The sequence below is a fragment of the Anarrhichthys ocellatus genome, unplaced genomic scaffold (assembly GCF_004355925.1).
Source record: "Anarrhichthys ocellatus isolate YVR2014 unplaced genomic scaffold, GSC_Weel_1.0 scaffold6, whole genome shotgun sequence".
Taxonomy (NCBI): Eukaryota; Metazoa; Chordata; class Actinopteri; order Perciformes; family Anarhichadidae; genus Anarrhichthys; species Anarrhichthys ocellatus.
In genome coordinates, this window is record NW_022280036.1 from 1126964 (window position 1) to 1146644 (window position 19681).

The window sequence follows — 19681 nt, forward strand, 5'->3', positions numbered from 1 at the left end:
AGACAGACAGAGAGACAGATAGAGAGATAGACAGACAGACAGAGAGACAGATAGAGAGATAGACAGACAGAGAGAGAGATAGATAGAGAGATAGACAGACAGAGAGAGATAGACAGACAGACAGAGAGAGAGATAGACAGACAGACAGACAGCTAGAGAGACAGATAGACAGACAGCTAGAGAGACAGATAGACAGACAGATAGAGAGACAGATAGATAGAGACACAGACAGATAGATATAGACAAGACAGATAGACAGACAGATAGACAGACAGATAGAGACACAGACAAATAGAGACAGAGATACAGACAGACAGATAGAGAGACAGATCAACAGATATATAGATAGACAGATAGATAGATTCATACAGAGCCACATGCTTTGATCCAACATACAGCAGTATTTAACAACGTTATCCTTCATGCAGGATTATGTATCAGTGTATCACTTCCATAACCGTGCGGGTATTAAATCATCTGTGATCACAGTGCGCTCTTCTGTACGTTGGAAGCGCGAGACAATCAGCTCTGATAAAGGTCTGCATCGTGCTCATTTCCATACGTCTCCCCTTGATCAAGTCTGCTCATTTATCGTCCAAATCTGCGATGACAAGCCTTTTACTTATTTTCCCAGCTGCCGGCGGTGACGAGAGCGTAATCAGAAACATCATTAAGGCCCCACATAGTCGGCTGTGCCTGTTCGTCCTGTTACCCCGCACCAATAATAACTCTGAAAATGCAAATCAACCCCAGGTAATCTATTAATGTCACTTCAATTTTATGTCCGCCATCCAATTTAGCAGATCTTGACACATTTGGCGGGGATCCGTGCTTCCGTGCAGGTACTCATTTTGCCGGGGTTTCAGGGAGCACGGCCCGCGCGGAGAGGAGACGGGCCATCTGTCCACGCGCCCGTTCATTAATCGCCTTGATAATGAAGCACACTCGCAGCCTAACACTCCCGGGGCCTCTCTCGCACGAGTTCCATCCGGTGAAACAACTTTCAGCAAGTTTGTTTGGCAGTGTAGCAATTATTGTCATTCGCACCCCCCCACACGCCCCCTTAGCGCAGGGAGGCTGGTCTAGCGACCTCCTCCTAATTACCTGAAGCGTAACTTCAAGCAGACTTTGTAATTTCCAACTACATCACAACCCCCTTGTTAGCTGCAGAAGGGTAGCAGAGCCTCGTAATTCCAGCATATGGTTGACACACATACGGGGGGAATTTGTCAGCTTGTTCTGGCCTTAAAGTCGAAGACCCCCGTTAACTGGGTCTATTAATCCTGAGAGATCCGTGCAATCCGTGCAAATGAATTAGAATTGTAATCACGGCCAGGCTTTCCCAAACAAGCTACAAACTCACTTTTAATTGAAGTCGCAGCGAAGCATAATTATCTAATGATTATAAGTATGCAACTGAGAACATAGGAGGGATATGGAGAGGTAGAGTAAATATTAATTGTATTAGATTTTTTTATCTTTCAATTAAGACCACATCATTTACATGCCTGATGAGTAGAAGCACAGGAAATGAAACATCCATGGATTTGTAAAGCGCATAAAACAAAATGAATTCGATAATCCCCCCCCAAAAAAGTGGTTAAAGCTGCACTAATTAATATCTTTATATGAACAATGGATCAAATGAGTATGTGTATTGTGGAAAGGGTTGTACTAGTGATGAACACACAGAGATCCAACTCTGCAGTTCCCCTCAATAATACACAACCGTCTTGATATACATTGATATCCTACTAATTAGCAGCAGGAAATATGTTTTGGAGGGAATGAAAAGCCAGCATACTAATGTTTTTTTAAAAATGCAATGAGGAGAATTTCAATATTTAGCCAGTGTTGATACTTAGTGTATTAGTAAAATGTTCACTGATAATGTAATTGATGTGGTTGTGAATATGAGATCTGTGAATACAACGTCTGCTTGTAACTAAACCCTTATGAGTCTTTTTTATAGTAATGTCTAGGCACTCGGTCGAGGTAAGGGAGCGATTGTGGTCTTGGTTTAATACACAAAATGTCTGCAGTGACTTGAAGCAAGAGACACTTTGTGTTTATTAACATTTGACTGAAACCACAATCTTTTTTGTTTTTTACCTAATCATACCCACACATTCTCTCAAAGAAAAACATTCTCTGTTATTAGGCGGTGATTACATTTCTCATCAGAACACAATTGGGACACAAATTAATTGCATTATTTCTAGGAGAAGGGGTTGCACTACAGTACAGGGTCTTAACTGTGGCTAAAGAGAGCTAAACACAACTAGATAAAACACAAGCAAAGAGATAAAACACAAGCAAATGGAGACATCTCAACATTTGTATGAAACATACGTCAAATTAATTAAGAAATGCTTTGAATAATTAAAACACAACAAACTAACTTTACAAAATGACTGTGGTTGTTAGAACAGAACAAAGTTCCCAGAGGACATGCAAGTGTAATGCTAACACTAGTACATAGCTGATCACTTGTATGTTAAAATAACAAAGTCAGCTTATTTTTTTAACAATATTGAAAGTGTATTTATCAGTTTTTAGTTGGAATGGGTATTGGTATTCAATACCTTCCAGGTGTTCACTGAAATAACCCGGTACCAGGTAGTAAAACTTCTCCAGTCAAACTGTTTGATGTTTAATATTTTCAGCAGCTTCCCTTTCCCTCTCTGAGCTGAGCCTTGGAGAGAGAAGCTCATGAATCAACAAAAAGACTCCCGACTGCTAAACTCTTCCATTGTTTTAACTCAAATAGAAATTCTAAATCAACTAGAACTGAAGTCTTAAGGTTTGCTGCTTTATTCTGACCCACCACAGTGTGATGTAAAATGAAAGTGGAACAAAAGCTGTTGTCAGAAGTTTCGAAAAATATTTTTTGATTCACATCTTGTGCATGCATGCTCTTGAAAAATGTATTTTGTTTCATGTATATTGACAGTAAAAATAACCACTCATGGACGGATTAACTGGTTTGGGGGCCCCAGGGCAAAAATTTGCAGTTGGGCCCCTGATACCCCTAAACTTCCATTATACGATACATATATTGTAATGTTAATTTGTTATGGCTTTTGCAGCACATTTCATTTGTTGTATTTGTTTTATATTTTCTTATGTGTTTTAAATTCTCATTGTTTCTAAAGCTGCAACACGTTTCTCTCCATGGAAATATTTTGGGCTGTTTGCCCTCCTCAGCCACCATAGATTCAAACTGTGGGACCTTTTTTGCATGTCACACCCCTCGCCCTCTCTCCATCATTTCTACATTGTCAACTGTCAAATAAAGACCAATCCAAAAAAACAATAATTCAACTTTAACCAAGTGTTTTTAGCTACCTAAACTTTGTGTTCGTTATGCTTTCGTTGCCGGGAGTGGATACTGTAGGGAAAATAGAAATAGATTTTGTGAATTATTAAATAAAAAACGCCTTTGTTGGGTACTTGAAGGCAGCAGCAGAACTACATCACGTTTGCAAGCCTTAAACTCTCACTGTTGTTGTTGTAGTCAAAGCTGCAGACCAGTAGAGCCAGAGCGTAGGAGAGCAGAGAGTGAATATTTCAGCATAGTTGGAGGCATTAGTGGTGTCAGTGTGAGTGGTGGGATGAGGGTTCCTGTGTGTGTGTTTGTGTGTGTGTGTGTTTGGGGGGTTTGGCCTTGCAGCTAACGATGCTAACAATGGCGAGAGTGCTGGGCTAACGGTTTTAACCGGGGAGGAGAACCAAAGGTGGGTATTACGCTTCCACTACAACGAGGTCCCTTCACCGTGGTTCGAGAGACGGTGGACCGTTATCATCGGGTACGGCTGTCTGAGCGCTGTGCCGTGCAGCGGCGATTAGCTAGCCATTTGGGGACAAACACACAGCTTTCATTCACATGATGGGTCTCAAATGAAGTACTTGATATTGGTATCACTTTAATGGTGCTGGCATTGTCTTTTTTTTAAACAGTACCCAGCCCACATTTCCATCGTGTTGAGTTGGACTTGTTTCTGTAATAATTTATCTGTTTATTCATTGTCTATGTTTCTCTAGACCACAACCTTATTTCCAGCCATTGCAGGCAGCTATTCTCAAAATGGCATGGCCTACAACAGTAGCTATTAGCTAGCAAACATAAATGGTGCATAGAGAAAACAGATCTAAAAGCGGAGTGAACATTGGGCTTCTATTTGTCAGGTGGCCATTAACAATGTTGTCAGCTTGTTCCACTGCCTCCATGAAAGTGCACAAAACAATCAATGAATGGAGCTTTGAAAAACACGGCTGTTTTCCCTTGTTACTAAAAATTTGACATTTTGGAAATGCAAGTTTTTTCCCCCCCTTGTCAAACAGCACCACATAGTCACATAGACACAGCAGCCAGTCAAGCACATCGGTCACATAATCTCTACTGACATCAGACTTCTCCTGGCTGCTTACACTAATCAGATCAAACTGGCTTCTTATTGGCCGTCTCTCCTCTTGCACATCCACCACCTCTGCTCTCCACTTCCTCTCGTTGTTGCGCTGCACTCGGAGAGACGATCCGCCGAACAATTAGAACATTAGTCACCTCCATTCTCAGCCAATCAGGAAAAATGAAAGTCACAGAAAAGTCACAGAAAGCCACACGTCTTATCCGACTGGCCCTTTTAAAGGAAGAACAAAAGGTCTTTCTCCTTCATTTCCCATTAACCTCTATGCTCCTCCGCACACAGGAAACACAGCGACCCCGGCAGCCCATGTCACATATCTCATCCGGCTGCGGGGACCGCTTCCTATGGGGGATGGTGACATTCAATGAGGGGGGTTTTCTATCTAGCTGTAGTCCTTGGCAGATAAAAGGTGGGTGTTGATATTTGTCCCCGGTCTCACTGATACGCCGAGGACACACTCCTGATAAGCCAGGAGCTGGGAAGACATTGATGAAGTCTGGAGTGGAACTGACAAGCCCTGTAAGTGGATAACATCGTCACGAGAACCAGCCCGTTATGGTCTGGATTCGATTTTTGATTATTGGATGCAGGTGTCTTCTCGCGAAACAGAAGAACATCAGCACACTCAGCAAAACTCAACACCAGACGTAATGCGGCATCTCTTAGCACGTGCCATAGTTACATGGTAGTGCTTCCTAGTTTCTCGGTTGGGGGGGATTTTCTTATACGCAGCAGACTTCACCAACACCCGTTTATTTTCTACTCCCTTTCCTGTGGACTTTTTTAGCTATCCACTCCACAGCACACTTCCAGTAATCCAGTGGGGAACGCACAAATCCTCATTGCAACACGATAAGAGATGAAACACCACTGTAAAGAAACCGGTTTATTTATGAATATGAGGCGAGAGAGACGATGGGCTTATTGTTTGTCTGTCCGAAGCGTCACGTTCTTCCCACAATGCCGCGCCACATGAAAACTTAAGAGGAAAACAAGTCGCAGGAAGAAAAAGAAAGCCTTTCAAGCGAACGACTGAGCTTTTTTTCGTGAATGTTTAATTAATCAGTAGTGACAAAAGGGAACAACAATCAACAAAGAGATGCCGATTTCCATTTCTTATGCATTATTCCCACCGGCGAATCACAGAGTGCTGTCAACTACCACTTCCCTCTCTACCCCGTCACCATGGCTCTCCCTGAACTGCACCAGTGAAACCCTTGGAGAGCTACAACAGCCGAGATCCAAAACAATAAGCGACGTGGATCAAGGAACAGAGTTCAGACAACAACAGTTCACTGTTATTCTGTGTTTACACGGATCCTTTTGCACTGTGTTTTGTTCCTTTTTGCTGCCACCGCAGCAGCAACAGCAGCTAATAATAGTCATGATCATGGAGAGCTGAGAGCTAACTCGCCGTTGCCTCGAAGAACGAGCGTAAAGGCTGCAACCCACAGATGGGATTTACCAAAGAGATTTTGGTACATACCTAGCACCATCTGCCCAAGCGTGTTATGTCAGCTTTGTGACAGGTAACAAGAGGATCCTCGATGAGAAAAAAAACACAATAACAAGCGCACGCCGCCCAACAACAGACCTCGGCACCCCTGCACTGAACCCCTCCAATGTCAAAAACGGCATAAAGACACACTCTGATCTCCTTCCTGCTACTCATGGAAACATTTTCAAAAAGACTCCTGCTGCTCTGGGGTCAGTGGCGAGGCTCCCCTGAAGGATAAGGAAAAACACAGTGTACTGATCCACTTACAAGCCTCTGCCAATCCTAGATGAGCTATACATCTGAATTATGTGATCATCATGCAGTGGTCATTTAAATGCATGGATGGAATAAGAATGTGAATATATGAATGTATTAGCATACCGCGAAATGGAAAGTGTTTGCAGCGGGTCGTGTGCCAGTTTGTGGGGGGACTGAGGGAAGGTAGCTCATGGCAATTAGCATCAGTCGGTGTTGACAAGCTAAGAGACAGTGTAAAATGCAAAGCCTTCATGCTTTTATTTGGCTTCTTCCGCTTCATCTGTGATATTACTAAAACGCTTGAATGCTGAATTAAAAAGCATCCCTGCACGGTCTTTTCTAGTGGTCTGGTTTTCAAGTGGTCCACTGCAGTGCTTTCTGCTCCCAGTTCCTCTCCAACTGTTTTTTCAACATATTACATTCTGAACTTTCGAAGCTTTCCATAAATATTTGATCCCAATGATCACCAGCTATATCACATAACTGACTGCCGCATGACAATGTTAAAGAATGCAATACAAATTCCACGTTTAACCAAATGCACCGCATCATATAGAGGGGCCCTTGAGCTATGCAAAGTGGAGAATAGCTTCTTTTTTTAAATGCCTGCCATAAATGCAAGAGCTGTGTCTACATATGCTGATGTATCCGTAGCATTGTCTGAAATGTGCTTTTTCAGCATCTGTATAATTCAAGAATTAAATTTTTGCATTTTGCTGGTCAGACTTGTTTGTGAGTGGGCTGTTTTGTACAGGATGTAACATTAGCATTGGGCAGCCTAACACTGAGCAATGGGAGAAGTTCTAGTGATTGATCATATTTTCATTTGCCAAGATACTCATAGCAAGCAGGCATGTAAATATACATACTCATTTCCCTCTTGTTCCCATCCACTCATTATTTTTATGCAATAGCCCATTAGAGATCAGCCGTCTCGGAAATCTCACACAGTAATCAGGCTGCTGTGTGCAGCGCACACCGGAAACGATGCCTGTCTATTGTTGACTCACCAACAGCAGACATTTCTGGAACAGAGGCTCGGTAAGGGCCTTCGTTGAACTGCGGCGGATTGTCGTTAATGTCCTGGACTTTGATGATGAACTCGGACGGCGGCTCCAAGGGCTCGTCCGTGTCGGCGTTGACGACCTGGGCCGTCAGCGTGTACTCTGCCTTCTCCTCGCGGTCCAGCCTCTTCATGGCGTGGATGTCGCCCGTCAGCTCATTGATGGCGAAGATGGTGCCGGCGCCCTCACCCGCCAGGACGTACTTGATGTTCTTGCCGCCCACATCCAAGTCTGTGTGTAGCTGCAATTAAGAGGAAAAAGAAAATGTAAAAGGTGGAGCATAGTCCCGAGTTTTGGTCCCCACCGTATTAACAGAGACGGGCGGTGGCGGGGCTTAATGAATGCAAGTTGATAAGCTCAGCAGATTCGAGAAGTTCTCACCGTGTAAATGCAGATAAGTGTAGAGTGTGGCTGTAATGTGTTGTTTCTTTTCTGCTGCGCTTTTGCGGCAACTAGTGTAGCAGGGATACTAAACGTGGCTCAACATAGCCTACACTTTGCTAAATGAGGCCCGCTGGGGGCCATAACTTTATAAGCAGCACGGGAAATGGACCTTAGCCTACATTGTTCCTCATTATGCATCGCAAATACATCATGCAAACACACATTGTGGGGGAATATTGCTCCCTGCAGTCTGAAATCCAGAGAACGAAGAAGCAAGAAGTGCTTTGAATGTGTATTCCATAACACGGCAAGAGCAGCAAAGCATCAGAATCCATAAAAGATTAAAGAGGGAAACTGCACACGATGATTCATGCTCACCAATAGCTAGCCCCGAAGTTACTGGACAATACTGCCTGTTCCTCATTACTTTTGTAATTACAGTTTCATTAGTTCACTAAAGCTGCATTACGTGCTAGACTGAGTGGTTGGCTCCCACTCGCCGTATGGGCTGAGTATAACTAATGAGTCTGACAATGCTACATAAGGCGGTTGAAACATCTGTGGATGGAAGAAAAGGTGAAAAATGACTGTAGGTTAAAAAGGTAAATGTGAAGTGCAGGAGATACAATGGTGCGGGACGAAAGAGGTCAGAGAAAAAAGAGAAACACCACGCAGGGCTTCGACATGAGCCCATAAACAAAAAGAGCACTTATTTTACCGTAAGTCACCTTTCAAATAAGCCTCTTGATCCCCAAGGTGAGTGACTTTCAGAGGGTAGGAGAGCGGCAGCGAGTAGAGCATTTACAAATACAGCAATGTTGCAGTGTTATTGGGACACGGCTGGCAGCCTTCTTCTTTTCAGTTTGTAGATTTTCGTTAATAAGCATGCCGCTCAAAAAACACACACAGCCGCCACGCACACACACAACTGAGCACACAGGCATGCAGCAAAACATCTGTATTCAGCAGCTTTAATTTCATTTCCTGCCACAGCGTTTCAACAGAGGATCCTGTGGGAGCGTGGTTGGGGTGCACAATAGCGAGGTAAAAATGTGCCGGTGAAAATCCCGACCTCTAAACCCCACCCCCCCACCCCCCGCAATGTTTTTATAAACCGGCTTTTATGCATATACTGTCTCGGAGGTGTTGTTTGCAGACACTGACAAAGCACATTCACTTAAATTGTCACACCTTGCACTTTTGTTTTCCTAATTGTGCCATCATTTCACATGAATGATGTAGCTCATTAACACAAATGCCTCGCAACATCCTGCACACTGAGAAACACTTTAAATGAGCTCAAATTAATGATGGTCTGTCATCGTGGTTTTTTTTTTTTATCCTATGTCTGACTTTGTGCAGCATATATGGCGGCACGCTTCCCTCGTTGGGCAGTTTTGTTTTGTGATTTTATAATCAAGAATACGCACACATTCAATGAATTGGTGTGCGCTTTCTGTTAAAGTGGCAAACTATGCACACATAATCATTTGTGAGATGAATTCCTAAAGTTTACAAACTTGTAATTGATCATTGAACAGTTCAATATATATATATATATATTTAGTATGAATTAACATGTTCATTTGGTTGCATCATAACCAGGTAAAGGCCTTGAAACACGGGCAAATAGACGGCACGGGAATTCACAATACTGACTGTGAATGTTTTGGATGAAAATTATTCATACGGGCAGTCTGTCTGTCTGTCTGAGGTCAGTTGTTCTGTAGTCTGAGCTACTGTAAGCTATTTGATTGAGTTTCCTTTTAGCAAAATGCTTTGAATGAATTTGAGTTTCCTCTGGTTAACAGTTATGCATATGTCAATGTCTTATTGTGTATGGAACGGATCTGATATGAGCTGCTTTTGTCAAGATTGAAAGGAGGAATTAAGTTTGCCGTCCTGGTTTTGAACTTGGAGTTGATGCATTTATTCGCAATGTGAGAGCTCAGAAAATTGGAAGATAAAATATTTGTGTTCTGAGTGAAAGTACTTTTGACAAAAACAACAGTTAAGAAAAATAAATTGATGCAAATGAATCACATAAAAAAAACACACCCCAAGTTTAAAGGCTTTAAGTTAGACTAGTTTTCCTTTTAAAAATCAAATGAAAATGAGAGAAGTGAGGTAATATAACCAATAAAACAGACTATAAGAAATAACAATGAAAGTATCAAAAGCCAGGCTAACAAAGAAAGTTATGTATTTAGATATCAACTGTTTCTGTTGCTCTCAGATCCACTGGCAGACAGTTCTCACAAAAACTTGTCCTGCAATTTGGAACGACTACAAGACGTGCCAGATGAACCGAATGCTCTTACTGGTATCCACTGACATCCACACACCACGGTTTGGGTCGTTGGGTGAGTGACTTGTTCAACTATAACACCAAGGTGGAGGTTAATGTGCAGGGACGTATAGGACTGAAATTCAGCCTGGGACGTAGAGATGATGAGGCCTTTCATGTGAGTGCTGGCAGTCATTTTAACATTAATACAGGTTTTTTTTTTGTATGAAGAGAATCTCATGATGCTCAATACCTTCAAGACACTTTATGGCTGACATATTCCTTCTTAGTTTGTGTAAGCATGTTACCACTGCACTCAATCAAAACAAGGCCAGATTTCAACTAAAACAAAGATCAGTCCAATTGGAAGGGACCACACTTCAATATTAAAACTATTAGATTGGCCCAGTGTGACATGCAGCGTTCCACTCTGTTCCGTTGCTGAGGGCCAGGACCAGAAGCTGAAAAATGAAAACTCTATGAACACCAGCCGGTTCGGCCTGGAATGAATCGACCTTTCAGGAGTCTTCCCCCAACTCCCCAATGGCCAGTCGCCCCTGGCCATGTACCAGCCAAGCAGTGTGGCTACAAGATTGAAAACAACACCAATACATCTACCACACAACAGGCTTACTGCCTTGATTTTCCATTTTAGAGGATCGATTCCTCAACATTTCATTTCATTTAATTGCAATTGTGTTACCACTTTGTACAGCTGTCTAGGTAGCACAAGCCAAGTTAACACTAATCACGGCTGGAGGACTAAGTCCACTACTCTAAAAAAAATAAATAAATACTCTACAAAAATGGCACACTGTGTGCTTTCTTTTGAGAAGAATAAGAAAAAGTCATGCAATCAATCATCGCTTTGCCAAAAACTGCCACTTTAACACTGCATTCCCTGAAAGTTGAGCCGAGCCGGCTGGAACCAGCTGCAGTTCTCAACGATGATGTCTCCTTTAAATGCCTCGGTCGCCCACTTCATAGACGGCCTTCGCACTGAGGTGCACAAACGGTCATCAAACGGTCATCAAACAGTACAATTACTGATGGGGGTTGGGGGTCTGTCACGGGTCCCTGTCATTAACTGAGTTGCCTGGGCGACTAAAAACAGCACCAAGAATCAGTGACATTGACTGTGGCATTCAGGAAACAAGCAGCAAACTGATGAGCGTGTGTGCTACAATGCAATCTGTAGCCACGAAGCACGAACACAGTATACCGAGCTCAGGTTGTTTGGACACATACAGTAGATCATGTCCGTGTCTACTCTGCATTTGAGTAGTAACAGTGGAAATAGAGCCGTTAGCAGGCTGGCTGTAAAGTCTATAAGAAACCTTAGGATTCTTTAAAAAATACTGCAATGTACTCCAGCTGTCATGTGTCTTGTTTCTTTCTGCTTGTAACCAAAGGACACAGTATGATTGCTTTACTGTATGAATGTAAACTGAATCTATCATGAAGGGGAAATATGCCATTAGTGAGTGCAGTGTGTGTATTTGGGGAAGTTATTTTTGCCCTTTCCATTAGCCGCTGTACTCTGATGAAAAGACAGAAATCCATATATATTTTGAAGCTGCATCTCGGAGTGATGAAGAAATCCTTGGTTGGCTGAAGAAATGATCTTGTGGCAGTACTTTAAAGTACTCTCTGATTCGTACACACACACGCTCACACACCTCCATCTGCCAACAACAGGTCCCAAACAGGGGCTGCATGGGAATGCTTATCCTGTCAGCGGAGGAGGTCATGCCAGTCCCCGCTGAAGATGAGCTTTTTATGGCAATCACTGTGTCCTAATGAGGATGAGCCTACAACCCCTACAACCCCCACCTCCCAACCCCCCACCCTGGCCTCAGGCCTGGGTCTTACATACTTTAGTGTAGCCCTACAGAGACAACTAATGCTTTTGCTCCTTGTCAAGGCAAATCGTAGATAGGACAAGTGTTCCCTCCTATGTATGTAGTAGTGGGACTGCAGGAGGCGAGGGAGACTGAATCGGGGAGTGAGGGGGAGGAGATGCTGTCACTTTTGATGCTGCTTGTCAGCTACTGTCTGCTGGAACAGACTGCACTCGCTACGTAGGACTGCCTTATCCAAATTCTACTTCTGTTAGTCCTCCTCGGTGAGGGTCAGTCACTATTTTTGCTGAATTTAAATCGGAGAAAACACAGTTACACACATACAAAAAATACTATTTATCAGTGGTGGAACTCAGATCTTTTACATGAGTAAACAATGCAAAAAAGATGTTCCACAAGAACAGAAGTGTTATCAGCATAATCAAAAGTACAAGAAACAAGTAGGCTACTTGCGCCTTGCCCCTGTAACTAAATGTTATATATGACATTATTAAGATTACGAATTCAGATGCAACAATGTGCAAGTAGAAAGTAGTATTGTACTGTTAGCTGGTTAAGTTGTAGCTTTGTAGTTGTGACTATTTTAAAGGTACATTTAGGTAGTTCAGTCCAGTGGTTCTCTACCGAGGAGTCCTCCAAAGGGACTCAGGATATTCTAAGGGATCGTGAGATCATGTTAGGGGTTGGAAATGAAGAAGAAAAACAAAGCTTTTCAAATTTGCATTCATTCTCTGGACTTGTGGACTCTCATCTTGGGAAATGTTGGCTAATTTGAGGGTAGTTTGAGCTTCAAACCATTACTGAAATGAAACAGTCTGAGAAGTTTGAAGGGGAAATAACAACTAATTAACTAACTAATACACATCTGCAACATGTGACAAGGGGGCCCCACCTGCACACTGCTTCTGTGTATGCCGTCACAAGCCAAAAAGGAAAGGGAATCTTTAAGAAAACATTATATTTAACATTTTGTAAGTGATTCCTCATTATTTGTGCACTCTCCTACGAGTTTCCAAGAACACTTCTTTGAAAAACAATGTTGGTTGGTTAGGTTTAAGCAACAAAACTAGCTGCTTGGTTAGGTTTAGTAAATAAATGCACAAGTGGCTTTTTCATGTGCAGAAGTTACGTGACAAATAAGACAACATTTAGATTAAAATAACTACGGAAATGATGTTACATAATTACATAATTTACTGGACAATGGATTCAAATGGGACAAAAACAGCAGTCTCCTGGGTGAAAGTCTGGTGTTTTTGGACCCACCCATCTACCCCAACCTCCTCCCCACAGTTTGTCACTCTTTATACTTGTGTTGTAATACATACAAATTGATTTTAGGGATTATATGAATTCAAGTGCATTACATTTCGTATTGTTACGAACAGTGTATGAAAACAGCTTGAACTAGTAGCTCTCAGATAAATGTGTTGAAGTCAAATGTACAATATTTCCCTCTGAATTGTGGTGTTATGTAAAATAACATAAAATTGAAATTTTTAAGTATTGTACAAGTACATCACATTTGTAGTTAAGTGCAGTACTTGAATTACTTTCCACCACTATTTAGTAGCACGAGATGTGATTTAATGTAGCAAAAGATGCAAACTGACAAAGTGGTGTATAATGCAGCACTGTGTTGACTCTGAATGTCATGTTTGGTGAACCCCAAATGCCGTGAAGACGACAGAATTGCTTAACCGAGGTTGAATGACCAGACTTGGTGATCGCACTGGAAAATGTCATGTAACCCATTAACTATGTAGTAGATTGCCTGTTGTTATGTAAAATGTATGGGAACCCCAAGGCTACGTGGACTAGTTTACATAGCACCTTTTGTAACAGCCAGATGTTGACCTTTTTTTCTATTCAGTTCAGTGTCTTATTATGACCCAGTTCTCCTCATCTGGTCCATGTGACCCGGCCTCACAGAAGGAATCCGAAGAATTCATTCAAGAGGGCCTAGTATTGCAGTGAGGGATCAACAGGGAGTATTTCATTGCCAAAAGTGGTAAAATTAGAGCTACCTTTTTTTTTCCATCTGTACGCCCTGAGGCAACTGTAGCCTAATAGTTACTCCGGATAGATTCTGCTCAAACATGTCTGGAAATTAATTGTGGCTTCCTCCCATTTGTTGGATTTTCGACTCGTGTTAATTACACCTACATGAATAATCTGTAATTCTAAATATTGCAATAACATTTTGAATGTAGCGAACAGATGGCCCAATGCATGATATATGATACACTTAGCTATTCTTGGGAACATTTTCCCTCCAGTCTGTCTTGTGGCACGTAGCGTTTTATCAAATTGGACAGAAAAGTTCCCTTCTGTTGAGAAACACAGCAGACTTCACTGGAGGCAAACCATATAGTGGCGCTGGAACATTGGAAATTAAGAGTTTCATTGGGAATTAGACTAACATAAAACACTCTTCATAACAAATCATGCCAAATTACATGAATGCAGAAATATCTATAAGATTCATATATTTTTGCTTCTGTTGAACAAATAAAGATGTTTCTCATAATTCAGTGAGTAACTATACTAAAATGCTGGTTATCTATTGTTCCATTGTTGGTCCATGGGGATTCATGGGCATGTGTTGCAATAGAACAATAATCAATATTGCTCTTCTGAGAGGTCAAACACGGTATTCATGGAGGCCAAGAAGTGGAAGGAGTACCTTGCCTGTTTTCCTGTTCATGTATTGTCACTGACGACACTCTTTCTTTATTGAGACAATGGGAAAGAGATGGTGTCATGACCCACATACAAGCAAAGGTAACGGTTTGTAATTGAAGCTAGCTCCACTCAGAAAAGGTACAGTAATTACAATCAGTAGAGAGACTCCCAGTGTTATACCTCCTCCACACAGCCCTAGTTTTTCCTATTATTGAACAGAGGACTGAATCCACAGCAAGCTTTCGCCTTCCACTTTCATTCTGATTTATTTTCCTCCTGGACAATCATGAATTAATGAGATTAACAAAAACATGTGACAATTTGTGCCCGATTTGTTTGCAATCTGTATCAAGGTCAATCAGGGCTAATGATGTTGTGTTCCGTGTCCATCCCTGCACTTTGAGCAATGGCACACGTGTTGCATTCACCGCCGGCGGCACATTATTGCTTCTGGAGAATAAGTCAAAGTCAAAGCGGCTACCTTTAGTACAAGGGGGCAACACAATTAGATTTAGCCACCCATGAAAAGCCTTTTGTTTGTGAGTATGGATGCATGGGAGGATGCATTTTAATCATAGCAGGGTACAGTGTCACCACAGAGAGAGAGAATGGGAAAGAGGAAAATAAAAACAACTCTGCATAATGCAGCCAGGCTCTCGGCTAGAGCAGCTCTCACTTCCAGAATGACCTATTGCATATGAAAGCAATCTTCAGTATGGATTTTTACCGCCTGCTCATTACAGCCTGTTGTTAAGACGAGAGAACATTAGATAATCAGTCTGTTCATCGGCGTGTGCCCGATGCGACCCTCAACACCAGAAGACAAAGGTAAACAAGAAACACGACTTCTGGTAAAGCATTTGACCTGTTCACGGCAGCGCCGCATGTGTCATGCGAAGAGCTCTGCAGACAGAATAAAGCCCGCGATTTGAGCGAAAAAATAAGAGAAAGAAATGTTCCAAACAATAAAGAGACAGAAGCGTGAAAAAGTGTAAATGAGCTTGACGGCAGAGGCTGCGGCGCACACGCTGAGTGTTAAATAGAGGGAGATTTTTTAGCATTAACCTCGACTACTGTCATTACCCTACCTGTGGGCCCAAAGCTCATCGGTATACACAGCATGCTGGAGGCGGGTGGGTGTGGAGGGGCGCAAAGCAAAACAAGCTTAATCAAGGAGCACAACAGTTTTCTCTTTCTTCGGTGTGGCTGACCTAATCAAATCAAGGAATGAGATTGATTTCACGAGGTGCAGATGGATCCCGTAGCAAGTCTAATTCAATGTGCCGGCTCTCCACTATGATGTGTGTTTTCTCGGTCCAGATGGTGCTGCTCGGGTTTGTAATTCATATTTCAACGTTTTACTCACCCGCCCTTCTCCCACTCCCCTCCCTCCTTCCCTTCCTCCCGCACTCTCTCACAGGCTTTTTTTTTTTAAATTCATTTTTCTCCCTTTTGCTGTTCATAGATTAACCACTGAGTAAATGAGGGTGGATGTAGATTTGAAAGTATCACAATCTCATCTGTCAAACATGCGATCCTGTGATCTTGTTAAATGTCACAAACAACACATGCAGACTGGTGAGTTTCATGGTGGAAAGTGTTGCAGCTCATGTTTAGGAAATAAAGCAGAAAAGCAGTCCTAGCAAGTAGGGTGTATCAGGGAGGTTAAAAAAAAGATTAGGTGGGAGACGAGGTCAGAACAGCAGGAGGAATTGTTATTTTTCAATTGACTGAAGGTCGAAGAAAACTTTTTAAGCTTTTGCAGTAAACTTAATAGTTACATAAATGCATCAATGAGACAATTTTCACCTGTGCCGTGGTTCATGAAGTTGCAATTTGCAGAGGATAACAGATGTTGTATCAGATGTTTTACCATTGGTGGCACACATTTACAGCTCCATTAAGATTGCAGTTCAAATATATATTTAAAACATTTTTGAAAAGAGCCATCCTGCCTGATGAGTACATGTACTATTGATACTAATAGCTCCCTGCTTTTGTTCAGACACAATGTGAAGTGCTGGACTTTTACTTGTAATGGAGCATTTTTATAGAGAGGAGTTGCTGCTTTTAAGGAGTGCACCGAAATGACCGAGGTCAGGAGAGGGGATTATTAGCTGATGTATTAGTACAATTTGTTTAATCGTGTGCCTCAAAATAAACCTTGCTTTCTACATTGTTGCGGTGGTTTAATTTATTGGAATCACATGTTATGAGCCAATCAGTGGTTTTGTATGTAACATGGTGTTACCATCTCCTTTGAATATAGAGGAGTAAAAATGAACAATGTACTTTGTTACTTTACACCTTTTGAAAACTGGCCTTACCAAAATGTTACGGCATGTTGAACTATGTACTATACGTGAGATTGCATGTATCTAAATTAAACTGTAAATAGCTCATAATGACAAGAAATTATAATACAATTAGTGAAGATTCTTGCAGGGAACAAGAGTCTTAATTCTGATTCTCTATTGCATCACAATTAGCATGTTTCAAGAGGTGTTTCGTATATATATAGCATATATAGACTTGCACATATTTCCATAATTGGAAGACATGAAGTGCCGGAGCCCTTCTTTGTGGCTTATTCCTGTGGAAAAATGCAGATGTGCTCCACAGTGCCTGTTCGAGCTGTCAAAGTCATTGTTCTCAACCGGAGAAGCCTTGCAAATTATAGCCAGTTTCAATTCAAACTGCCACTGCTGGAAAAGGCATGCATTGCTGGCGTCGAAAGAATTTCCAGTAAGTTTCCTGTATGGTGGACTTGAATAATGGGTTCTGACAGCTTTTGCTAAGCACTTTTTGTTTGTCTTATGGCAAGCCTCCACTGTGGGCCCTTTCTTAGAACAGCACTGCAGGCTAGAACTGTATTACATCAATTGTTAATGGGCACTAAACTGCTTGTGATCACTCAAACAAAAAAAGCTGCTCCATCATGTAAGGACGGCTATCAGATCCACAAGCAAATTATGGGGCAAGACCAATCACTGCCAAAAAAAAACAGGGATCACGACCTGTTTGTGTAAAACATCTAAGAGCATGAGTTCTGATCTCATCTCCAGTAGGATCAATACACCAGCTGTATTATTTTGACGGATCTTTTTTTTTTACATCAGTAGCTCACTCCTTTATCCAAACTGATGCACAGAGGACTCTGCAAGTATCTGCTGTGGGTTTTTTTCCCCCACATTCAAAATAACAAATCTCTCTGCGGGGTACTTTTGATATAGGCAGGTATTGGAAAGCAGTGTTTCTCGGGCCTATGAGAACAAAAGGCAGAGTAAATGAGAGCTTCATTGGCTATATTAATAATCATCTGTGCATTCCTCCTTCGAGAGGCCCTGTGATATCGAGTACCATTAGACATGCAAATAACAGCTCCATTTGTTTCCCTCGTCCCTGGGATTAGGAAAGAAAGAGAGAAAAATGAAGGAAAGGCATGGCTGTGGCAGAAACAATTAAGCCGTCCTCTTTGCGGAAGCACTTGGCAGCCAGCTTCAGACTGGTAAGGGGGGGGGGGGGGGGGCAGGAGGGGTCCTTTGGCTAGGCAGCGACGTCAACACGCTTGTCTGTGTGAATGTGCAATTGCGCAGGGCACCGCTCTTAGATGTCAGATCACCTCGGAGTGGACGGCAGCCACAAGCACAAGCACTCCCCCTCTGCGTGTCATGATGCCACTATACGCGTCTCACACTCTGTCTGGAACGCGGAGTGGGAGGCGGAGGGAGAACAAAGGAGCGGGGGAACGTTAGGAGAGAGAGAGGAGGAGACGGAGTCATCTCTCGTTGTTTTGACACGGTGGACACGATGGACATGTTCCTTTTAGTCCCTTCCCTCGTCTCACGCGGAGCGATTATCGAGTGCTTTACGCAGCTAAGAGACAAAAATCTGCCCGTGCCTTTCCTCCGCCACATTAGACCAACCGAGGCCTCTCTCTCTTACATGATCATATCCTGTGGCTAAATGGTCAGCTTCTACCCCCCGCTGCACCACTCCAAATGCACAAAACGCACAAAAAGTCATAGCAAAGTCCTCGTGGAATGCCACACTTGAGATGGAGTACATCTAAATATTTTCATCCTCCAAAGTAAAAGTCATTTAGTCCTTCCTTCCCTGCTTGGAAAAAAAGGGGGAGCGGGCATAGACATGGTCTCGCATAACCCATTTCCCTTTGATTCCCTTGTTACCTTCACTTCATTTCCAAGTTATCTTCATCTTTCCACTTCTTGCTATCGCTTCACAAAGCTACCAAAAACAAATCAATCTTTGTCTGTTAAAAGGTTACCTAAAGAAAAAAGTGAGAAAGGAGGTTAGGCCTAGAGGGTATTAAAGCTGAAAGAGCCATCGGCGGAATTAAAAGTGCTTTTCTAAGACCAGTATAAACAGTTAGAGAGAAAAAAAACCTGAAACATGCCAAATCTCAATCAGAGACTGGGGATGAAAGCGTCCCACTGAGCTCAGTCCGCCGTCCTGGAGACGAAGACGAGACAGCAGGTAAAAAAAGGGAAGAAAGAGTCAAAAGTGACTCCCTGAAATGCTCACGTCTCCTCACATCTCTCTCCCTCTCGCTCCCTTTCCCTCTTTATCACTCTCTTCCCCCTCTCCCGCTCTGAGTCTTTTTCTGGAATCGCCCGTCAGTAATGTCAACAGAGATTTCACGGTACAGTGCCGGTGTTTCACCCGGGCTCACATTTCCCTTACCTGTGATTTACATCAGAGAAGAGGCTCATGGGGGATTTTCCGTGCCAGCGGAGGGAGGGGAGCGGTGGTGGGGGGTGGGTGGAGGTGGTACCCTGGGGCTTGACGCAGTAAGGCACTCTAACAATGGTGGCATAGACCACCCAGCTGAGAGATGCTTTTACTGCAAAGAGAAACCTGCATGACTGCTTTCAGGCCCGGCTCCTTAAATGTCACCATCCTCTTTCTACAGCACACAGGACTGTGACGGACTTATTTCCAGCATGTTTTTTTGGAGCAGCAGCACATGCCTGGTATGTTTGTCGGCATGTGTAATATGTATTGAAGTTGCAATATTGGATGTTTTTGAAGGCTTGAATTGCTATTATTTTATATTGTATTCATATATCAGAATGGTAAACAACCTTCTGAAACAACATCGAGACCAACATGGAAGATCAAAAGTCAACAATAAACAGTATATAAATATACAGTTGTGTGAAAAAGTGTTTGCCCCCTTCCTGATTTCTTATTTT

The 19681-nt window shown here is 42.5% G+C and overlaps 1 protein-coding gene across 2 annotated transcripts in view; it reads right to left on the reverse strand.

Moving 5' to 3' along the window:
- Positions 1–19681, reverse strand: part of cdh8 (cadherin 8) — a 112730-nt gene that overhangs the window by 65612 nt on the left and 27437 nt on the right. For both annotated transcript variants that reach the window (XM_031846625.1, XM_031846624.1), the window contains exon 3: positions 7194–7488. In XM_031846625.1, the coding sequence (XP_031702485.1) occupies positions 7194–7488 (295 nt within the window). The remainder of the gene's footprint in view (positions 1–7193; positions 7489–19681) is intronic.